The 18,447-nt window shown below is 42.9% G+C and overlaps 2 protein-coding genes across 2 annotated transcripts in view; one reads left to right on the forward strand and one right to left on the reverse strand.

Moving 5' to 3' along the window:
- T265_14721 (hypothetical protein) overlaps nt 1-4,712 on the forward strand; it is a gene marked incomplete at both ends in the record, with an annotated part of 28,834 nt that extends 24,122 nt beyond the window's left edge. Inside the window, one exon of the mRNA XM_009174954.1 lies at nt 4,554-4,712. Coding sequence (XP_009173218.1) covers nt 4,554-4,712 — 159 coding nt within the window. The remainder of the gene's footprint in view (nt 1-4,553) is intronic.
- Nucleotides 4,601-17,949, reverse strand: T265_14720 (hypothetical protein; the record flags this gene model as incomplete). Its single annotated transcript, XM_009174953.1, has 4 exons — nt 4,601-4,675; nt 14,422-14,502; nt 14,659-14,728; nt 17,810-17,949. Coding segments are annotated over 4 exons (366 nt in total), but the record flags the coding sequence as incomplete, so codon positions are not given.
- Nucleotides 17,950-18,447: the final 498 nt, after the last annotated feature.

An 18,447-nucleotide genomic window follows, 5' to 3' on the forward strand; every position in this document is an offset into this window, starting at 1 on the left:
AGTGATCTGAATCGACTTATTTGTTCCAGATCGATTGTACCAGCCAACGGTAGTTGATGGTGATGTGGTCAGTTCGACTCCAGGACTGCTCGGGGGTGAGCGATGTCAGATAAAACAACGGTGCTCCTTGCGTCTAAATCCCGTACAATTGAAGAACAGCTAGTGATCAAAAGACGTTCACCGCTCTTGTTGCCTTTTGAGTTCAATCTGAAAGCACCACCGAGGCATTCTTTCAATCGACCGAGGTGTCCCACCTGTGCATTGAAATTTCCAGCTATTATGACAACATCCGAGCTCTTCTTGAAGAACCAGAGAGTGGTCAATTCTCTGTAGAGGTCGGAGCAACAATCCGTTGGTTCATAAATAAACGAAAAGCGTATAGTATTTCAACCCGTGCGATTTTCTGTCGAATCAGAAAGCTGACAGTAAAGTGGTGGCCTTTTATAGACAACCATCAGAGCAGTGAAGCTTTGGCTCGAGAACTTAAGATCTAACAAACACCGGCGCAACCTGCTGCAGCAGCTTCAGAATCACTCAAAGCTCGTAGTCTGCAGCACCTAAACAGAGAAGGTGCCGTAAACTCAGCAACTGTGCTTGGTCTTTTTTTCGAGTCTGAGAGATGCCAAGTAAAATTCTGTCGTGTTGTGTTCCAACTTCTTTTCGGTGTCAACTCCTGAGCCTATGGCCGCTGGCTGCAATAACGTTTGTGTGGTTAGAATTTCGAACAGTCATCGACGTGACTTCTTAAGCTATGCGTCCCCGAGGAATCCTAATGGGACCATCATAATGTTAAACATTCATACCTTGCTTTGCAACCTGTTATGACGCCTGCTGATCGCAGTGCCCACAATGCCCAAATTGCTCTTGGAGATGCGTTGCTTCAGCTGTAACTTCCTGTAACTGATAGGTTTTTTCCCCAGAAACTGGTACTCGTGTTGTGCAAAATCTAGTTTTACACACGAGTTTCATCTCAATAAGTTCACCTCTATATCACGCAGTTCCTACCTGGGCCCTGGAGGACTTGCTGTGCTATTTACAAAGCCAGGGTGAGGATGATTGGCTGATTTACAAAAGGCTGGTTGCAGCTTACTTGCCACAGCCTTCGACCAGCCTTGTCCTAAGTTCGCACTTCAGAGGCACGGGTAGCGAGAGAAGCTCGCTTACCCTCCTGATGGTTCACCATGACCAGGCATCGACAATTAGTATGTGAGACCAGGCGAGAACAGTAACTTTGATCTGAAGGCACCAGCGCGTGCAGGTACCGGGCTGCGAGAGGTCTAGCAACTATGCTAGCTGTCCGGACTCGCCAATGTCCCTCAGGCCTGAGCAAACCGAGACGGCTGCTGACGTGGCATCGGTAGTTGTGATAGTCCAAGGTCTAAAATGCGATTCTCCAACGTGACACAAATCGACGGTACATCTAACGGATCACGTGAAAGGACTAGTCATCTGTTGGGACTTGCTTGTCTTACCCACGTTAAGACGGTGGGTGAACCGACTCAAAGCAGACAGGATCCGGGCCCTTTGGAACAACAGCTTGATCTACAACAAGTGAAATTGACTGAAGAAGCAATAGGTGTTCACTTAGTTGACCTTATCTCTTAGTTTTCCCTATGATTGTGTCAATAACAATAATGAAACAAGATGAAACCGGTGGCTGTTATTTCATCATCTGACTGAAGATATAGGTCAATAAAACCATAACACTGTCGTTGAATAATTTACGAATGAATCGAGAATATTTCTCGCTTGTTATTGCTTCTTATATAAAACCCCACTGCAAAAATTTCCGAAGCACCAATAGTTTCTCATGAAGACATTTATTGCTTAGAGGTTTCCCAAAGGGGCTCAACTCTGTAAGCTTGTCGATGCGTGCAGCTTTCGTGTAAGAATTTCGCAAACATGGACAAGCAAAACTGTGAACATTTGGACCAGTAACATCTTTCCTATAAAACACGAAGACTGTTTTTACAGCCAGGTTGTCTACACTTGTATTTCCATCAACGTCAGGCACTTATGAATAAATTACGACCGAACTTCGGTGTCCTGGATTAATTCATTGATCCGGGTACATTTGCTGTGACTGATTCGTTAATAAGTCTGTTACCGCGCATTTTGTTTGCAGTCAGCCATGTAAAGTACCTGGGTCTGTAAACTTGAGCCGAGTTTCATCGATTGGGTTGTCATTTTCAGTACATCAGCCCGTTTACAGGCATTCTGCCCGGGGCGAAGCCACGGGTCACTACTACGGTCTCGTGTGATTTGTTGTTTCTTGGTGAGTCGATCTAGCAAACGAGCATCCCTATTCGTTCATATCAATACATGTACAGACGACCAAACTAATAGTTTTCTGTGTTCAAATGAACCAGATAGTTAGTTGGTTGAAAATCACGAGTCCTCAGCTTGATTTCTACCTGGAATCACCATCAAAATAACACCTATAAAAGAGTGGAACCAGCTTGCTCCCACTTTCAGAGAAGTCGACAGATTGACGCCACACGAGATTCTCCGGATTCTGTGGCTCTGAGGACTTGCGTAGAGAGCTTGCTTGCTTTAACCGTTCAGCTGTAGCACCCTTTGGGCGCCTAGCTGCCATGCCATCCGATGGTTGCACGAGGGCTGGGATACTGCCAGGTTGCCCAAGCCTAGACAGGGGAAGTCGAGAGGCAGGTTCGAAGCACGGACCTTCCAGTCAGTAAATTGGTGGTCTAACCATTTGGGCCATCTCGCCTCATAGCCAAAGCTTGCTTGCTTTGGCAATGATGATATACAGGCACTAACCAATAAACATTGTATCGGTTTTCTGCTAGTCTATGCATACCTCAGATATTCCATTCCGACTCCTAATACTAGTGCTGTTATCCTACCCTAGAATTACCATCCACACTGGTCTCATATCATTCGTCTAACAAGCGCAATCGACAATCCATTCTTGTCTATAAATTAACTCCTTATGCTCTTTTTAAAGGAACTGTGTCATATGACATAGTCTTTTCTAACAGTGCAAGACCTTATGCCCCTGGGTTAACACCGCCAATTTCCGTGTTCTTTATGCTTCGAAACGATGTTATACTACATGTTTCTTGACGGTAAATTATTGTTGTTCTCAGTGAGTGATATACCAGCGTGGGCTGTACCGACCAACCTTGTCATACCTAAGCCCGTTGGGAATTAAGAAAACTGTTATGAAAATCACAGCAAGTACACTCCAAATTTTATGAGTAAAACAGCTGTGAGCAAACCCACATCCAACTCCTCGCAGTTCACAGTTACTGAGCAAAAAGCTTTTGTCTGTTAACTGTAGGGCTGTTAATGCAAGTCCATTTCAGCTGTACTGTACTCGTTATCCAATCCTGATTCTGGACCTATATGATGAATATGGATTCGTAACTCATTCGGCAGATGGATTAAACATGACCATTCGTCCGAACAACTAACCACTTATCAAGTCAGTGGAATATTTTAACGAAAGTAGTTGTTGTAGTCATTCAATTTAGGTGGAAAGGTGGTGTGCCACTGACCGTAAAGATTGCTAGAAGAACGACTCAGGGTGAACTGTACTTCACAATGGTCCTTCGTACCATCAAACATCAACAGTAGCCGCGTTACATGAGTGTCGGCTCTGAGTGGCCCAGTAACTAGTGCGGTTTTCTCAGTAAGGGTCAGTAACAAAAAAATCTTTAAAAATGGCTACCACTGCGTCATTGTGCATTCATCGGACTTTTAACTCTGTTATGGATGTCTGTGGACCCCAGCATCATGATGAGGACGGACTGCTGTGCCCCAAAACAAGGTGGCTTCGGTGAAGAAATAGAATAAGGTACTTAGATATTTTACCGTAGTGAATTCTACGAAGCTAGTGAAGGCTAGTTAGGAAAACCAACAGCGCTGGACCAGAAGATTAAGCAAACTTATCACCTTTCGAATGCGAAGTGGCAAGCTCTGTCTGTGAAATGGGACAAATACGCAAACACTTTCGGGAAATAACCGTCTCGTATTCCGCATTTCATTCCAAATGAAAGTGAAGATTCGGTTGATATTTCTATACCACAGCTCTCTCCATTTCAGTACAACAGCACGAAAACGTTTCAACAAGGTGAGGTATAAGCAAAACGGTATTAAAATGGAAAACGCATAAAAATTGTAAGATTCACAATTAATCTGTTTCTATCCTACTTCAACGGCCTTAGCTATCATAGTGTCGGGAAATTCCCTGATTCTGAAGAAAATCAGTCATCACCGGTTGCTGTAGCCGTGATTCCAAAGCTAATAGATGCCCCCCGAAAGAGTAGACAATATCTCATGACTGACACCTCGTTCCCAACTATCCAACTTGTTGATAAACTCGCCGCTAATAAAATATGTCGGTGCCATTGGTGAATGCCAACAGCTTGGAGATGTGTGATTCACCCGAAACCTGTGACATTCAGTGGTGTGAGAAACGTTACACTGCACCCGCTGAACCGGAAGCATTCGGACTCTCAACATATTCAAGTCATCTGAACTGACGGTCAGCTTTGATTCGGTGTGCTTAGAACTCCTGGAAGGATTAGCGAATTACACTCATTTGCAAACTAATTTGGTTTTTCGAGAGACTCACCTGGAACCCAGCTAAATCTCCCGTTTGTGATGTTTCTAGGCCACTGAATGTGCTGCACCAGGCCGCCTCAGTTGCCTGGAAACATCACAAACAGGAGATTCAGTTAGGTTTCATGTGAGTCTCTCGAAAAAACAAATTAGTCTGCAAATGAGTGTATATTCGCTAATTTCGTGCAACTTGTTTTCCAGTAGAACACGAAGGCTACCCCTACCTGATGAGCCCCAAGAAGGGCGAAACCGGTCCTGAAAGGATATATTGCGTGCCATAAGACGCAAAACGCTAGTGGTCTCCTGGATGACTCCTGTCAAGATAGGCGGTTTACTCTCGGGTTCAACTAATGACGGTTCAAGATCACATTTACTACTTTTGAAATACAAGGTTCGATTCGGCTCTGAAGGTAGCATGCGAAACCTTGCTTATTTGGTGGACAGAAAAATTATACGTGCCGTTGCAGATGCCTGGATTAGAAACTGAGGCAGGAAGGCAGTTGACATAGGCGACTGCTGCAGTCGGAATGCTTTTCATAATTCAAGGCCATTTCCTTTCATTCTTATGCTTTCGAGTGTGGGGGATCAGAAAATACAAGCTGGCAAAAATGTTTTGGGACTTTTTTCAAGTCTAAGTTCATTTTTCTTACGCAAAATCGGATGAACCTACTTAATAGTTCCACAACGAGTAAGCATCGGTTAGCAGAACACCGATATTTTCAAAACAAAGGAGCAGTCAACTCAACCCAATAGAGAAACCAAAAGCCACTGACGTTTCCATTGGGGACCGTTTTTTAAGCATGTGGTGATAAGTTGAACCTTTGAATCAGACGTACTCGCCAGGACCAGAAACTCTGCAGCTGTATGTGATGATCTTTGAGGATTCTGCAATACTTCCTACCCAAGACTATCAAAGACTTATTGATCTACTGTGACAAATTTTGTGAGTTTTAATCATGAGAAAAGTGTGAGAATATCTGCACCGAACTTGATGTAAATGAAATCAAAAAGACTTCAGGCTTTGTGTGACATTTAGTTTGGTGAAACTACAATGATATATATATATATATATACGCTCTAATTTTATACCGCTGCGTGTAGCCCACTTCAAAAGCCAACTGGTCAAAGTAACAAAAAGCAGGAAAAGGAAACTTGACTGGCAGCTACCCTCACAAGGACGTTACAGGAGTCCTTTGATCAGGGAAGAGGACATGCCCACATTCTGAGGCATTTTGAGGCTGGAGTCAACGTGTCTGTGTGATCTGTTTTTTGATCCCCTGTCGTCTGGGTATCAGTCAATCACAAATTCCGAACGAATTCTTGAGTTTCAGCTGGCTTCAGCATATGAACTGTCTTCAAGAGACAACATCTGGTCCACCTTGAGGATTTCATTTTTCTGGAGTTGATCAAACTGTGCGTGTGCGTGAAGCTTGCTGCGGGGACTTCACTGCTACTTATATATAAAATTCTAGTGGGAAACTGTAATTAGGAAGAAAAGTTCGAAAAAATACCAGAAATTAAACCAGTGCTCTGTACGTTCTTGCAAAAAATCATGCTGTCTTATTTAATCACACTCAACCAACTCAGACAAGGCTTTTAGTAAATTCAGAACGGTGCTGTGCAGTCTGTGATGCTTCACACCCAGCTTGTTTGCGTCAACCGAAATGATGGTTAATGGTTTGGTCAGATCGAATCAGTCATCAGACGCGTGATGCGTTGGCTTCAGTTTCAAAGCGCAAACGTGGGCTTGCCACTCTGATTAATCAATGGACGTCCTGTGATGTCCTTGTAAATGTATGTCATTCTGGCTTCTTTTTACTTTTTTTTATTCCGAATATTCCATTCCTGAGGAGAGTCACGCGAGATTGCTGAAGCGTCGATAATTAACCTTGCTAGACGCACGTTCTTTTCCATTAGAATACATAAGAAAAGTGGCTATACGTCTACACTGCATAAACAGATGGTCGTAGGACCAAAATGAACTCAGCACGTAGCCGGCTCCCATTTTAGTTAGATTTAGTGTAGATCTTAGGTAGTAACGTCATTTTTAATCCCTTCCCGTACGTTGGACGGCTTTGGATTGATCAGGGAATGCTGGTCGGTCCATTAATAACAGGTTTATTAATAGGAAATTAGTGAGCTTACATGTTGTATTACAATGGATCCCACATGTGGCGTGCCATGCATACATTGTTCCGCATTTCGGGATGGCACTTCGTCTCTCGACACACGCTAATAGCAGCCAGTGCTAATTCAATGAAGTACCTTTTATAGATCATGATATTCTCAACCTTGGGACTTTCCTCATTCATGTTCTAAGATACCTGAGATGTAATTTCAACAAGTTCACTGCCTTCGAGTTTCGGTCTTTCTGTAAATTTCAGATCAAGCAAACAGAATATTCTCATGGATATTTATCCACTGATTTCAATCCACACGATCCACGTATATGAGGAACACAGAAATGTCTTTTAACCAAACCCATTATCCAGGACAGTCTGAAACAGCCTACCCTCTCTGACATGATTTAGTGTGAGACCCCCATAAGAGAAGTGCTATCACTCAAGAAAGGCTAATATTTGACATACCGAGAGCGAAATGAGTGACGGTGAATTCCCATCACATAAGTTTCAGAAGACAAGCACAGTGCACCAGACAAACAAGCAAGATGACAGACAAAGGGAAGAAACAGTCTTACTATGCTGCCGCATGTTACTAGTTCAACAATGCTTTTTTCTCAAACCTGATGGTATGTAATTCGGCTAGGCAGAGGTGGGCACTGTTCAGCCATCATTGGCAACCTTCGAAATTCAGATATTTCAAAAATACTAGACTAACTAGAGGATGCCGGATGCATCTCCACCAGTAAAATATGAAGAAGTTTTGCGAACAAAAATGATTGTCGCAAACAACAGTAACAGGCATCGCTCACTGTTTTTCAACCTGGACTGGATACAAAAATGGATCCCGTTCAAACTGATCTATTTTGCACCAGGCCTCACCGTAAGTGCTTGAGGTTTCGGAGGAAAAAACGGATCACAACCAATCGATTGCATAGAGTGTTTCTTTGTGGTTATGCAAAAAAGAAAATAATCAGTGATTCGTAACGCATGCTACCAAGTGGACGAAAGCCACAAAAGCTGCCGCTAGAAAAAAATCAAACCATTATTTTCACTTCATGCCCTCTTTCAAAAGTTCAAACCACAAGGAGATTAGCCCAGATCTCACTCATGTAGAGAGCATCATCATTCAACAGGAAGGTCATGACCGTTGCTCTCTCGGCATGTACCGGGAAGCGCGGATGGATCATGTGATTTCCTACTCCTCACTCAACACTGTAGTCGATCGAATAAACCTCATTTGTATGAGTAAATCAACGCAAATACTCGCAGCAAACGGTTGAGCACAAATCACAGGCCCCTGTTTGTTGACCAACGTCCTGCATTGAATAGTTTGTCCCGTTCTTGATCGATCGATATTCTCTCACTAACCTGAGTTGTCCTTGTTTCGAGTGATGAGTTTGAACCATCTGATAGTAAGGGTCCGTTCCATGCTGTTACCCACGAATCATGTTCCAAAAACCGACTTATTTTGATTGGGAAGTGGGTGCTAACGATGGGTTTTACTTTTAATTTCAAGGATCATTTGGCCCAAAATCAACATGTGTAAATTGTGCCGTTTGCATACCTCTCCCATAAATTATGTGAACACCCCCTAAACCGACTATTTGAGTTTCATATTTGCTAGACTCATCAGTCAGATATCATGCGTACGGGGTCGATGGCACTCAGATATCATCCATACTGTTCTTTTTGATATGGAAGTGCCATTTCTTTATCGGTTACAGTAGCTGGTTGTACAGTTCAACTGCAGAAAAGCTGCCTTGGTAGCAAAACCTTTTAACCAAAGCCTCAATCTACTCCTCTGGTTCCAAAAAGGAAGATTTTTTTCAGGGGGACTTCAATGTTTCAGGGAGGAATGAAGGTCCTCAGATATGAGAATATTAGTTACTGGAATGCTTGATTTTTGTCCGAATTAAAAAATACGCAGGTCACTTGACACCCGCCATCACCATTTCCTGGTCCTCCATTTTTGCGGTCGAACACCTAGTACACCTCGTATTTTATAATTTCGTTTGATGAGCCTGTAACAATGGTGTCATCCACACGGGTCATAGAATTACATCCGTTGCTCGTGCCTGAGGCTAAAATAAGTTTTCAGTGTAGAGCTTTCGCAAAGCACAAAATAAGGTTTAACACTTCCCTCGTCATCGTTACGTCAATAGTCTATCCAGAAGAAGCTAGCCTATACCGATCTAACGAAGGCTCAAATAATGGTGAATGGAAACAGATGGTTAGGTAAAGCGAAATCCCCAAACTGTTGTACATTTCCCTCTGGTCTGAAGTGAGTAGGAACCGATAGGTTTCGTGTTTGGCCTACCGCGCGGCTAAATGTAATCCGGCCACTGCCATTTCGCTCGCTCAGATGACCATATCCGGGCAAGGTCAGCCTCTTCACTGTGGTTTATGCTATCCAACGAACCCATGATTGCTGGTGTCAAGGTCATTCCCAGTAAGCTGGGTTTAGTAGACCCGTCTTATTAATTCTGCTAGTAATTTGTCATATTCTTCGTTTCACCGATATACATTCTGTTGTCCCTTAGAAAGTTACGACAGATAACTGCATTTCACTTCATCTCTTTCCAGGAGTGTGCATTTGGTTTTCAGGCTGATCCAAGCGGAGCACAAAATGTACATAGTATTCTACATTAGGCTGTTTCGTAAAACATCAGTAATCGTATTACCTGTTTTGAGCAACCCAAGATAACTATAAAACTATCCTGACTGCCAGGCAGCATAACATTTCCATCGTCCTTTGGTCATTCATCATTCGGTCTCCTGGACAAATGGAGTTTTGAACAACCAAATTAGTGGTTCCAGCCTTGAGTTGTACTGCTGACGTTAGACTGATGGAAGAGGTCAGTCAGTCTTGTGCTGAGAGTATTTGTATTGATTTACATATGCGAATGAGGTTTATTCAGTCGACTACATTGTTGAGTGAGGAGTAGGAGGAGTGCAGTGGAGACCGAAATGACAAGACTTAGGTTCCATCAAATATTTCTTCGCGTTTCCAGGCACATGTCTAGAGAAGGAGGATCATGATCTTTCTCTTGAGTGATAGCCATCTTCTTGTGGTTTCCACTTTTGAAACAGGAATGAAGTGAAAATGACGGTTTAAGTTCACTTTACAACTGTGGCTTCTATGCTGTTCCCGCCATGTTTAAGTCTTTGAAACTGGGACTATGTGCGGAATACCAGACGTGATAAAGGTGGATCTCGTGCATCGCACGAGAGCTCGATATTACTCTGTATTCAAGTTCGGGTTCCATTGCTCCATATTTGGAGAATGGCTGAATAATGCTGGTTCCACCAAGAGATTACTACCAACTGTCTACGTTAATTTTTCAGCACGAAGGATAAATCTGAAGGGCCGGATGCTGCAGATATACGTAAGACAGGTTTCACGACAAACAAAAGAGAAACCAAGAAGATGGTCGACTTTGAGTTCCCAGAACCCTGAAATAAAACTGACTATTTGAAACCAAGGCGCATTACTTTTCTTTTGATCAGAGTTCTTTCAGAGATAAGAATTCTGGATATTTTGTTACCCCCAAATTTCATTTGTTTAGCTGTCTGCTTTAAGGTAGCTAATTTCATAGTCTCGCGAATTGGCCACTATGGGTAGGTGATCATTGAAGGTCTTAAAAACACCAGCTTGGTGATTCGCTGTCTATTCAGAAGCTAGAATAACTAGTAAACCAGCTTTTTCATACGTCATAGCGCAACATCCGGAAACCGAAAAAAGAAAACGTAACAACCTGTCCTCACCCAATGATAAGACGCAGTTATCTTGAACCATTTCTATCCCTATGCCAGACGTTAATCCAGAAATTAAACTCAAAATCTAAATAGATGGCCTGCCATAACATACCCCAAACTGAGAAGGCTAGAATGACGGTTTCCAGCTCGGATATAGACCTGCACGGAACATCAAAATGCATCTTCGCTTTACATCTTCACACTAAATGGTCCAGGAACCAGGTTTGCACGAATATTCCACCTCGTCTCCGAACTGTATCCTCTATATGTGTTCTTCTCGACCCTTCGGTAGGAAACCGATGGTATTGGTGCCCGCTCTGCTTCGTGTCCTAGTTGGCACTGGAAGGATGGTCAATCAGTTAACTCAGGTTATTTGTTCAATCACTTCTAACTCAATTCTATGTTAATCAGCATTATATGAACCAAACAGACTATGGCAGTGTGGTATTTCTTTTTGGACCTGACTAGCAATATACATTCTCAACGACACACCCCTGACGAAGCCACTTACTATGTGCCACTAGCTACGTGCAATCACTTGTGTTCTACGGGCTTCCACTGAAGCGAGTAAGGCTGCACTTTCCGGAGGATAATAGGATCACTGGTTGCAATAAATATCAGGCAAGTTGGGAAAATGGAACGGTTCATATCTATGGGTGGGGAGTAATCGTGTGTGCGCAGAAAAATTTTCTGGACTGATCATTTGGATGCCCGAAATAAGATAGTAAGATGCCTCGTTAATGGCGCTTTAAAGAAGGCATTTGCTATTTTTACGTACTTTATCTATATATCATTGATGGGCAATTTGATTTCTTGGGTTAAACATCGGATTTTCGGATAGGCATGCTTTTAGTTCTTGCGTTTACAGAAAACTAACGCGTATGTATTCCATGAACTTGAGAATTTATACGTAGTTTTAATACAAGAGCGACTGAATGTGAGGGCAGAATATTGGACTGAATGTGGATATTGTATAGTGCACTCTAATAGTAACCACTTGATGTACCTCATCTTTGTGGTTCTCGGAAAACAGATCAATTGTAAGCCCGTTCTCAATGGTTAAAAAGGACTTCTCTTCGTACGGATTTTACTTTCTGAGCGTTTCCTGGAGCAAACGGCTCCCACAGGATACCCGACATCAGATATAGTCACACGAAGTAGCTCTGTATAAAGAACTGTAGTGAATACGTTCTGCGTTAACTGAAGACTCCCGTCCTTATCCTCTTTTTCGCTTTCCATCCGTCCTCACTAATCCTCTCAAAGAGGGGCCATCATCGGGCCAGTACCATTTCAGTCTTCAACTTGTGGTGGACTGTCTTCGGAAGGTTGCACTCCTGGTTTGATCTCGATTTTTGAAAGATGGAAAGATGTGGAACTACAGGAGTGTTTTTGACGAACTAGTCAGTATTCCTTGATTCCATTTGTTTCCTAATATCAACGCAATATTGTTGAGTCTCACCACAGGTTACGGTTGTTGAAAACTAGCTGCTTTTCACGTCACTTGTCAGTTTTATTTTGCTTATACCCCCTTTTTTAAAACGTCCCCACAGCAATATGCAAAGTTAGGTTCTCTCAGTTTCGGATCTGCTACTGCTAGTGATGGTAACCCAAAGGATCTCGAAAAGCATTTTAAATTTATTCAGAAACAGTCAATACTCTAAACGTATGCTTTCCTCTCATGATTAAATAGTTCCAAGACCATGTCTTCAACACCATACTTAAAGGCATGTTTTGTTCAGCTCTTCAGGAATAGCACCCAGTGTAGACTTTCACAGTAGAACGGCAAGATCTACGCATAGTTGAAAGATTATTCAATTGGGTCCTATCTCCACCGATAATGAAGTCAGTAGGTGGCGCACGAATATGCCACACAAATGACCCCAAAGAAGCAGTATCTGAAATGGGAAGGTTGGACACATTATTATTTCTTTCATCACAAAGGAGAGAATATTCCGGATATCGAGTTGTAAATTGTCGTTTAGGGGGAGTAATAAGGTTAATCAGACAATGTAGAATTCTTCTACAAGTTGACATGGGCAATGTGCCCACTTAGATACATGGGCTTTAACTTAGTTTTTTACAGGTCGTTCAATCTGTGCCCTTCCTCTTAAAAATTCCTCTTTCAAAAAAGGTCTGGGATATCTAGGGAGCTAGAAGGATAGACTCTGTCGAGTTAGGAATTCCTGTATAAATCTGTTAAGAATGCTTGTTTTGGAGTGTCGTGAGGAGTAGCCTCTGTTTGAGGGTCCCTCTTATGAACAATCCTGTGGCAATAATGGCCGGTAGATACTTCAGGTAGCAAGTAATAAACGCAGTCAGCCTCGACATCGGCCGCGTCCAAATCATGTAGTGGTGACTCTGTCTCACTGCCTTTGTTCATTGTCCAAGACAAAGTATCGGGGTCAAAAAGCCACGGATACCAAGATTGGATCGATTTAGACATGAAGGAGGTTCAAACACAACACAGGAAGCTTAGTCGAGAGATTCAAGAAAGAGTACTGCAACAGACTGACACGGCAGAGTTCATCTGAATGCCAAGTTAGAAATGTTGTTTTTTTTACCTTGGGGCCAAAGTTATTACCAGTATTCTACAAACGAACACTGTACTTGATCACCCTGTTTCAAATGATTTCCTTAGTTAGTCAGCTTACTCCATTACTGTGTTCACGTTAACCCAAAATATCTCCAAATCTCGTATCTTGACAGGCTTTCCGCATTTCATCAGAATGTCCTTACTCTGCACGGACAGAATCGCACCACATCTAAGTTTTAAGTTCACTCACACGACCAACATTTCTTGTCATCGTCTGGGACGTTTTCGCTGCGTAGTAACTTCTCTGGAATCATTTATTGTGATGGTATACAGCACGGAGCCGATATTAATTCGAGTTTGAGTCCTTGGAACTGTCGGAAGTAGAATTCAGGAACTATCCGACTTTCGACCGGTTTGATGTAAACTTGTCCTGCCCTGTGACGTACACTACCGGGGGGGGTTGGATAACTGTGCTACTCATTTATCGGATAAACGAGATCGACCGGTAGCATGCACAGTGAGTTATCGATCGACTACACGCTCACCAGTATCTAGAACCAGGGTTGCTATATCCTAAGGCTTCTGGTTACAGCAGAAGCAACTTGCGACGTTAGTTGAACTTTAGCGGTCACCTAAACAAAACTGTTATGCAGACTGTTGAAACAAGAAGTTTGCTTCTACGAAACTTTGAATGACCGCTTTAAACGATCATAAGTAATAGCATACCAGGACTGTCTTGTTTTATCGTACCGGTATAATGTAGTGTACTGGAAATGCAGATAAGTGTTCTGCAATTCAAAAAACGTAAGCTAACTAGAAAGTTGTAACTTCACTCGGATGCATCACTTGTAACGACTTGATGAGAAATCGATAAAGTTAATTGACTTTTGTTCCCAGATAGTTTTAGATTCTTCAAAGCTTGTTTCAAGAATCAGTTACATCATTAACCTGAAGGAGTCTTAATTTTATCCCGCTTTTTCGCTGCTTATCGAAAAAAACTACTTTTCTGTTTACCTCGAAAACAAGCTTCATTACAGCTGAGTTTTTTCTCACCAACTGGCCTACTATGGTACCCTAACCACAGTCCTTTTGGAATGAAAATATTTTCGGCGCTAACAGTAACTAACCGTGGATTGGACGAATCAAATTTGCGGACAGGACGTAGGTTGGAGATCCATAACCTACACTAATCAGCAAGACATTCACGTGGGCAGCCAAACACTGATGTGTTCATAATGCACTACTCATATGGTTGCTGAAAATTCGTCGACAACCCACGACTAGTTTCGCCCCTCTTGCGGTTCATTAGGTAGGCGCAGTTCCCGAGTTTCCGTCAACCCTATGTTTTACTTGAAACCAAATTGCATTAAATTAGCGAAATACACTCATTTGTAAACAAATTTGGTTTTGCGAGAGACTCACCCGGAACCCAGCTGAATCTTTCGTCTGTGACGTTTCCAGGAAACTGAATGTGCTGCACCAGGCCGCCTCATTTTTCAGTTGCTACGATATTCGAGATATCGCTAATTTCGTGCAGTTTGGTTTCAAGTAGAACATAAGGTGGACGGAAACTCAGGGACTGCGCCTACCTGATGAGACCCAAGAAGGGCGAAGCCGGTCGTGGGCTGTCGACGAATGAGTGGTGCCTTACGAATTTACATGTATCGCGATATCTCGAATATCGTAGCGGCTGAAACATGAGGCGACCTGGTACAGCACATTCAGTCGCCTGGAAATAGCACAAACGAGAGATTCAGCTGGGTTCTCTCTCGCAAAACCAAATTTGTTTGCAAATCAGTGTATTTCGCTGATGTGTTCACTTAGGTCGGTTTAAAGCTTTCAAGTGAAAATGTGTACCGTCACTTAGCTGCTAATCTATTGCGAACACTTTACTGAAACCTTGCTACTACCCTGCCACAAAACGTGTACCTTCAAACTACGACAATTGTTGCACATCGGGCCACTCTCAACACGTTTCAGCCCAGATGGCCATACATCGTCTCGTCGTGCGAAACAATATTACGTTCATCCGTTTTTCGCCGGTTCTGTTCAGCCTATTCAAGATACCTAAAGGTGAAAACAGACATTTATCAGATTTATAACTTTTATTCGGCTAGCGCACAAACCCTAGGATGTCATATGCGCACTGATAAAGTGTGCATTGCTGTCAAGACCATTTCGTCGAATTACTCGACAACTACTCCTTTGCAGCACTCGACATAAGAGATCCTAACCAACATTCGTTTGGGAACCATGCTCCAGATATGTTCAATAAAATACCCCAGCTAATTAAAACGAAGGATAGCATGCTAATCTTTGTAAGCAGCCCAATATGGAGGTACTATACATGACTCTACAAAATAAGCTACGGGTGTAGTGTCACCAAAATTCGCTTGAGCGAAATATTCTGGACATGATTTAAACTTGGTGTTGCTGAGAGTTGTGAGTAACCAGACAACCAACCGCTCGAACAAACGACACATCCCTCATTTTTTTACTTGAAGTCAGACGTATCAATAAATGGCGCCGAGATCCTCCGTGTTTGGAATACATGAAGAATTAGCTTCCAACGGCTGAACCTTCTACTGTTTAGCGAAACTCAAGTAGGAACGACTACTCAAGAACAACTCGACTTGTCAGTCCACACTGACCGATTTACAAAACGATTGATTTTCTCTAGGATATTCTACTGTCTGTAAGCATCTACCGAGATAAAATCAATCACCAAGTGAGACGTGATGACAGGTTGTGTGTGTACCGCTGAAACGCGTGGGGCATGAAAGTAAACTTTCTGCGCTCTCTTTTGATGAGTAGTAATACGGCGAACTTTGACGAATTTTAAGCTTCGATAATACTAGCCTTCTAATAGTATTTTGCACCTAGATTTGCACAGAAACAATGAAAATCCTTCATAAACTCGGTGTAAAACTAGGCACCTGTAGCGGACTAGGACCTTATCAGCATGTTCGGATAAATTAACAAGCAGAGTAACCAATACAAAATCACAAAATCACAATAGGAAAAGAATGAGTAGTCAAATGGGGACCCACGAATGTGTAGATCCAATAGTCCACCACACCGATCCAAATGCAGTAACTGGCTGTGAAAGGAAATATTCACTTATCGAAATTTCCCACAGATGGTTCCGCCTGAGTGATATATTCCACGGTAGGAAAATTATTCACGGCTAAAAAATGTTACAGGGATTTATTGTGACGTTCAACAGTTGACACAAACACAGATTTAGTCCCACTGGTTCAGCGGTCAACAAACAGTTCAATGGAGCGTAAATGCACTCGTTCAGCAAGAAGTCCGCAGGTCGCGCCGGAAAATTGTGTATTCGTCAAATTAAAACAAACGTCATGATACAATGTGAACGACAGTTACAAGGTCGCACCGGAAAATTGTGTATTCGTAACATTAAGACAAACGCCATGATACAATATGTACGACAGTTACAAAGTGTGGTTTAAGTTCAGGAAGAGTGGTAAATGTGACAACGGATTACAGACACTACACACCAGACCAACGTTGTGTATTTCATTTTTCCGGCTAACGGAGGCACACTGAAGTATAATGGTTCCAGCTGCCGAAGCTTCATCACCAAGGGTAATCGGAATAAGGGAATGGGGCCCACGCATTCAGGTTGACAGCCCAGTCAGTTTTGTTTGTTTGGTATGGCATGGATTGAGAGCAACACAGTGAAAGCAGAGGCTCTAATGCAAGAGCACCATTAGGCTTGCGACATGGCCATATTCGTTAGTGGTTTGCACAACCACTTACGCACCACTACGCTCCCCAATAACGCACTGATGATGTCACCTCGATTGGTGATGAAACGATTGCAATCAAATTGCCCAGCTCAGCGAACAAGCCAACGACCATCTAAGCTACCTTAACTACCGACACTTTCCTCTATATGCGTCAGGGTTAGTAACCGTCTCGCTCCGCAATCCCCATTCGTAGAGACGGGAGTTACCAACTCGGCTGAGCTGACTGTCTTGCTACTAAATCATGGACCGACCGCCCTGGGGTCGTTTTCATCCGATACAAGGCTGGGCGAATATGGTTCTACCTGGTGTACGATATACATGGCCTAACCAGTGTAACCTATAGAATGTAAACAGCTGACTTCTCGAGACGGAGTCAGCTATCCCGAAAACCGTCTGATGTTCACACAAGACCCTCTCAATGCTTCAGTGGCATGGATGGCCAAACATAATCTTCGAAGCTATTCCGCGCACAGCGGATATTTCAGTCATCCACAAAGTAGGACAGATCGGCAGTATTGTACACTCTACCCTTGCAAGCCAAGCTGACGTCACGTTGGTGGCACAAATATCGGAGTTTGGCAACTACTGCCTTGTTAGGGGAGTTTCCAACCCCGGGTAATAAAAGGTTAGAAGAGGATTCAGGTAGCACATCGATATGGACACGCACGTTTCCCCGACAGGAGGTCTACAAAGCTTTTATAAGAGACAAGGACTTAGAAGGGATATTCTTCATCACCAGACCATTCTGATGATTACCCGAATCACAAGCAGAATTGGGGTCTAGAATGATCTTGTACCTGCTGCAAAGTAAAATATGGTCGATCAAAGCTCCGCGAAACCCATCTGGATTCTAGCTTTCCCGATGATGAATCAACTTTCATATGATGATTTCAGGAAGCACTTTGAAAACCTCCATGGATTCTTCATGATTTTCTTGCACCCTTCGTGAATGGAGGATTGACCGTCGAGATGCTCTATTCTGTCGGTATTCTTTTCGTTCTGTAGATACTTTCAAGCAAATTCATTATATTAATCACGAGGAATCCTCCATCGTCTTTGAAAAGTACAGGACACAGACGATCTGCTGCAGTTGCTTTTTTGCGCTGAAGCCACGAAATTTCACTCTGGATTTTCGTTGCCGGTGGTGGACTGGTATTGACGTACCACTAGGGTTCATTTCGTCCAATAGGGTTGATGTGTTCAGGTCGAGTGTTCTTCAGGGCACGCAGGTCACGTTAAAAACTCCTATGTGTATAAACTGGCATCCCACACTCTTCAAAGATGGTTTTTCTAACATTCGCTCTTCATAATAATAATAATAATAATCATCATCATCATATCACCATTATCATCACCATGACAATGGTGCTTCACTCTTGCTTGGCAGTGGAGTTTACCTAACTATATTTAGAGCCACAAAGTATAAAAGTAAAAAAACGAGTGAAGAAAGGTAAGGAACATAATGCTGGCCCTTCGCAAGCAGTTTGAGGTGCATACACCTACAGGCACTCAGATAATCTGGAAAGAAACTGGAAACATTCTGCTGACATCGATCAGCCGCTGTTTCTTGCAATGTCTCCAGCCAAGCGCAGAGGGTCATGCAGACTCCATCCTGGCAGGCGGCCGCACAAACAATATTTAAACTGTTCGTGATCTATTTTACACCCTAATGCCA

Source organism: Opisthorchis viverrini (genome assembly GCF_000715545.1).
Source record: "Opisthorchis viverrini unplaced genomic scaffold opera_v5_250, whole genome shotgun sequence".
Taxonomy (NCBI): Eukaryota; Metazoa; Platyhelminthes; class Trematoda; order Opisthorchiida; family Opisthorchiidae; genus Opisthorchis; species Opisthorchis viverrini.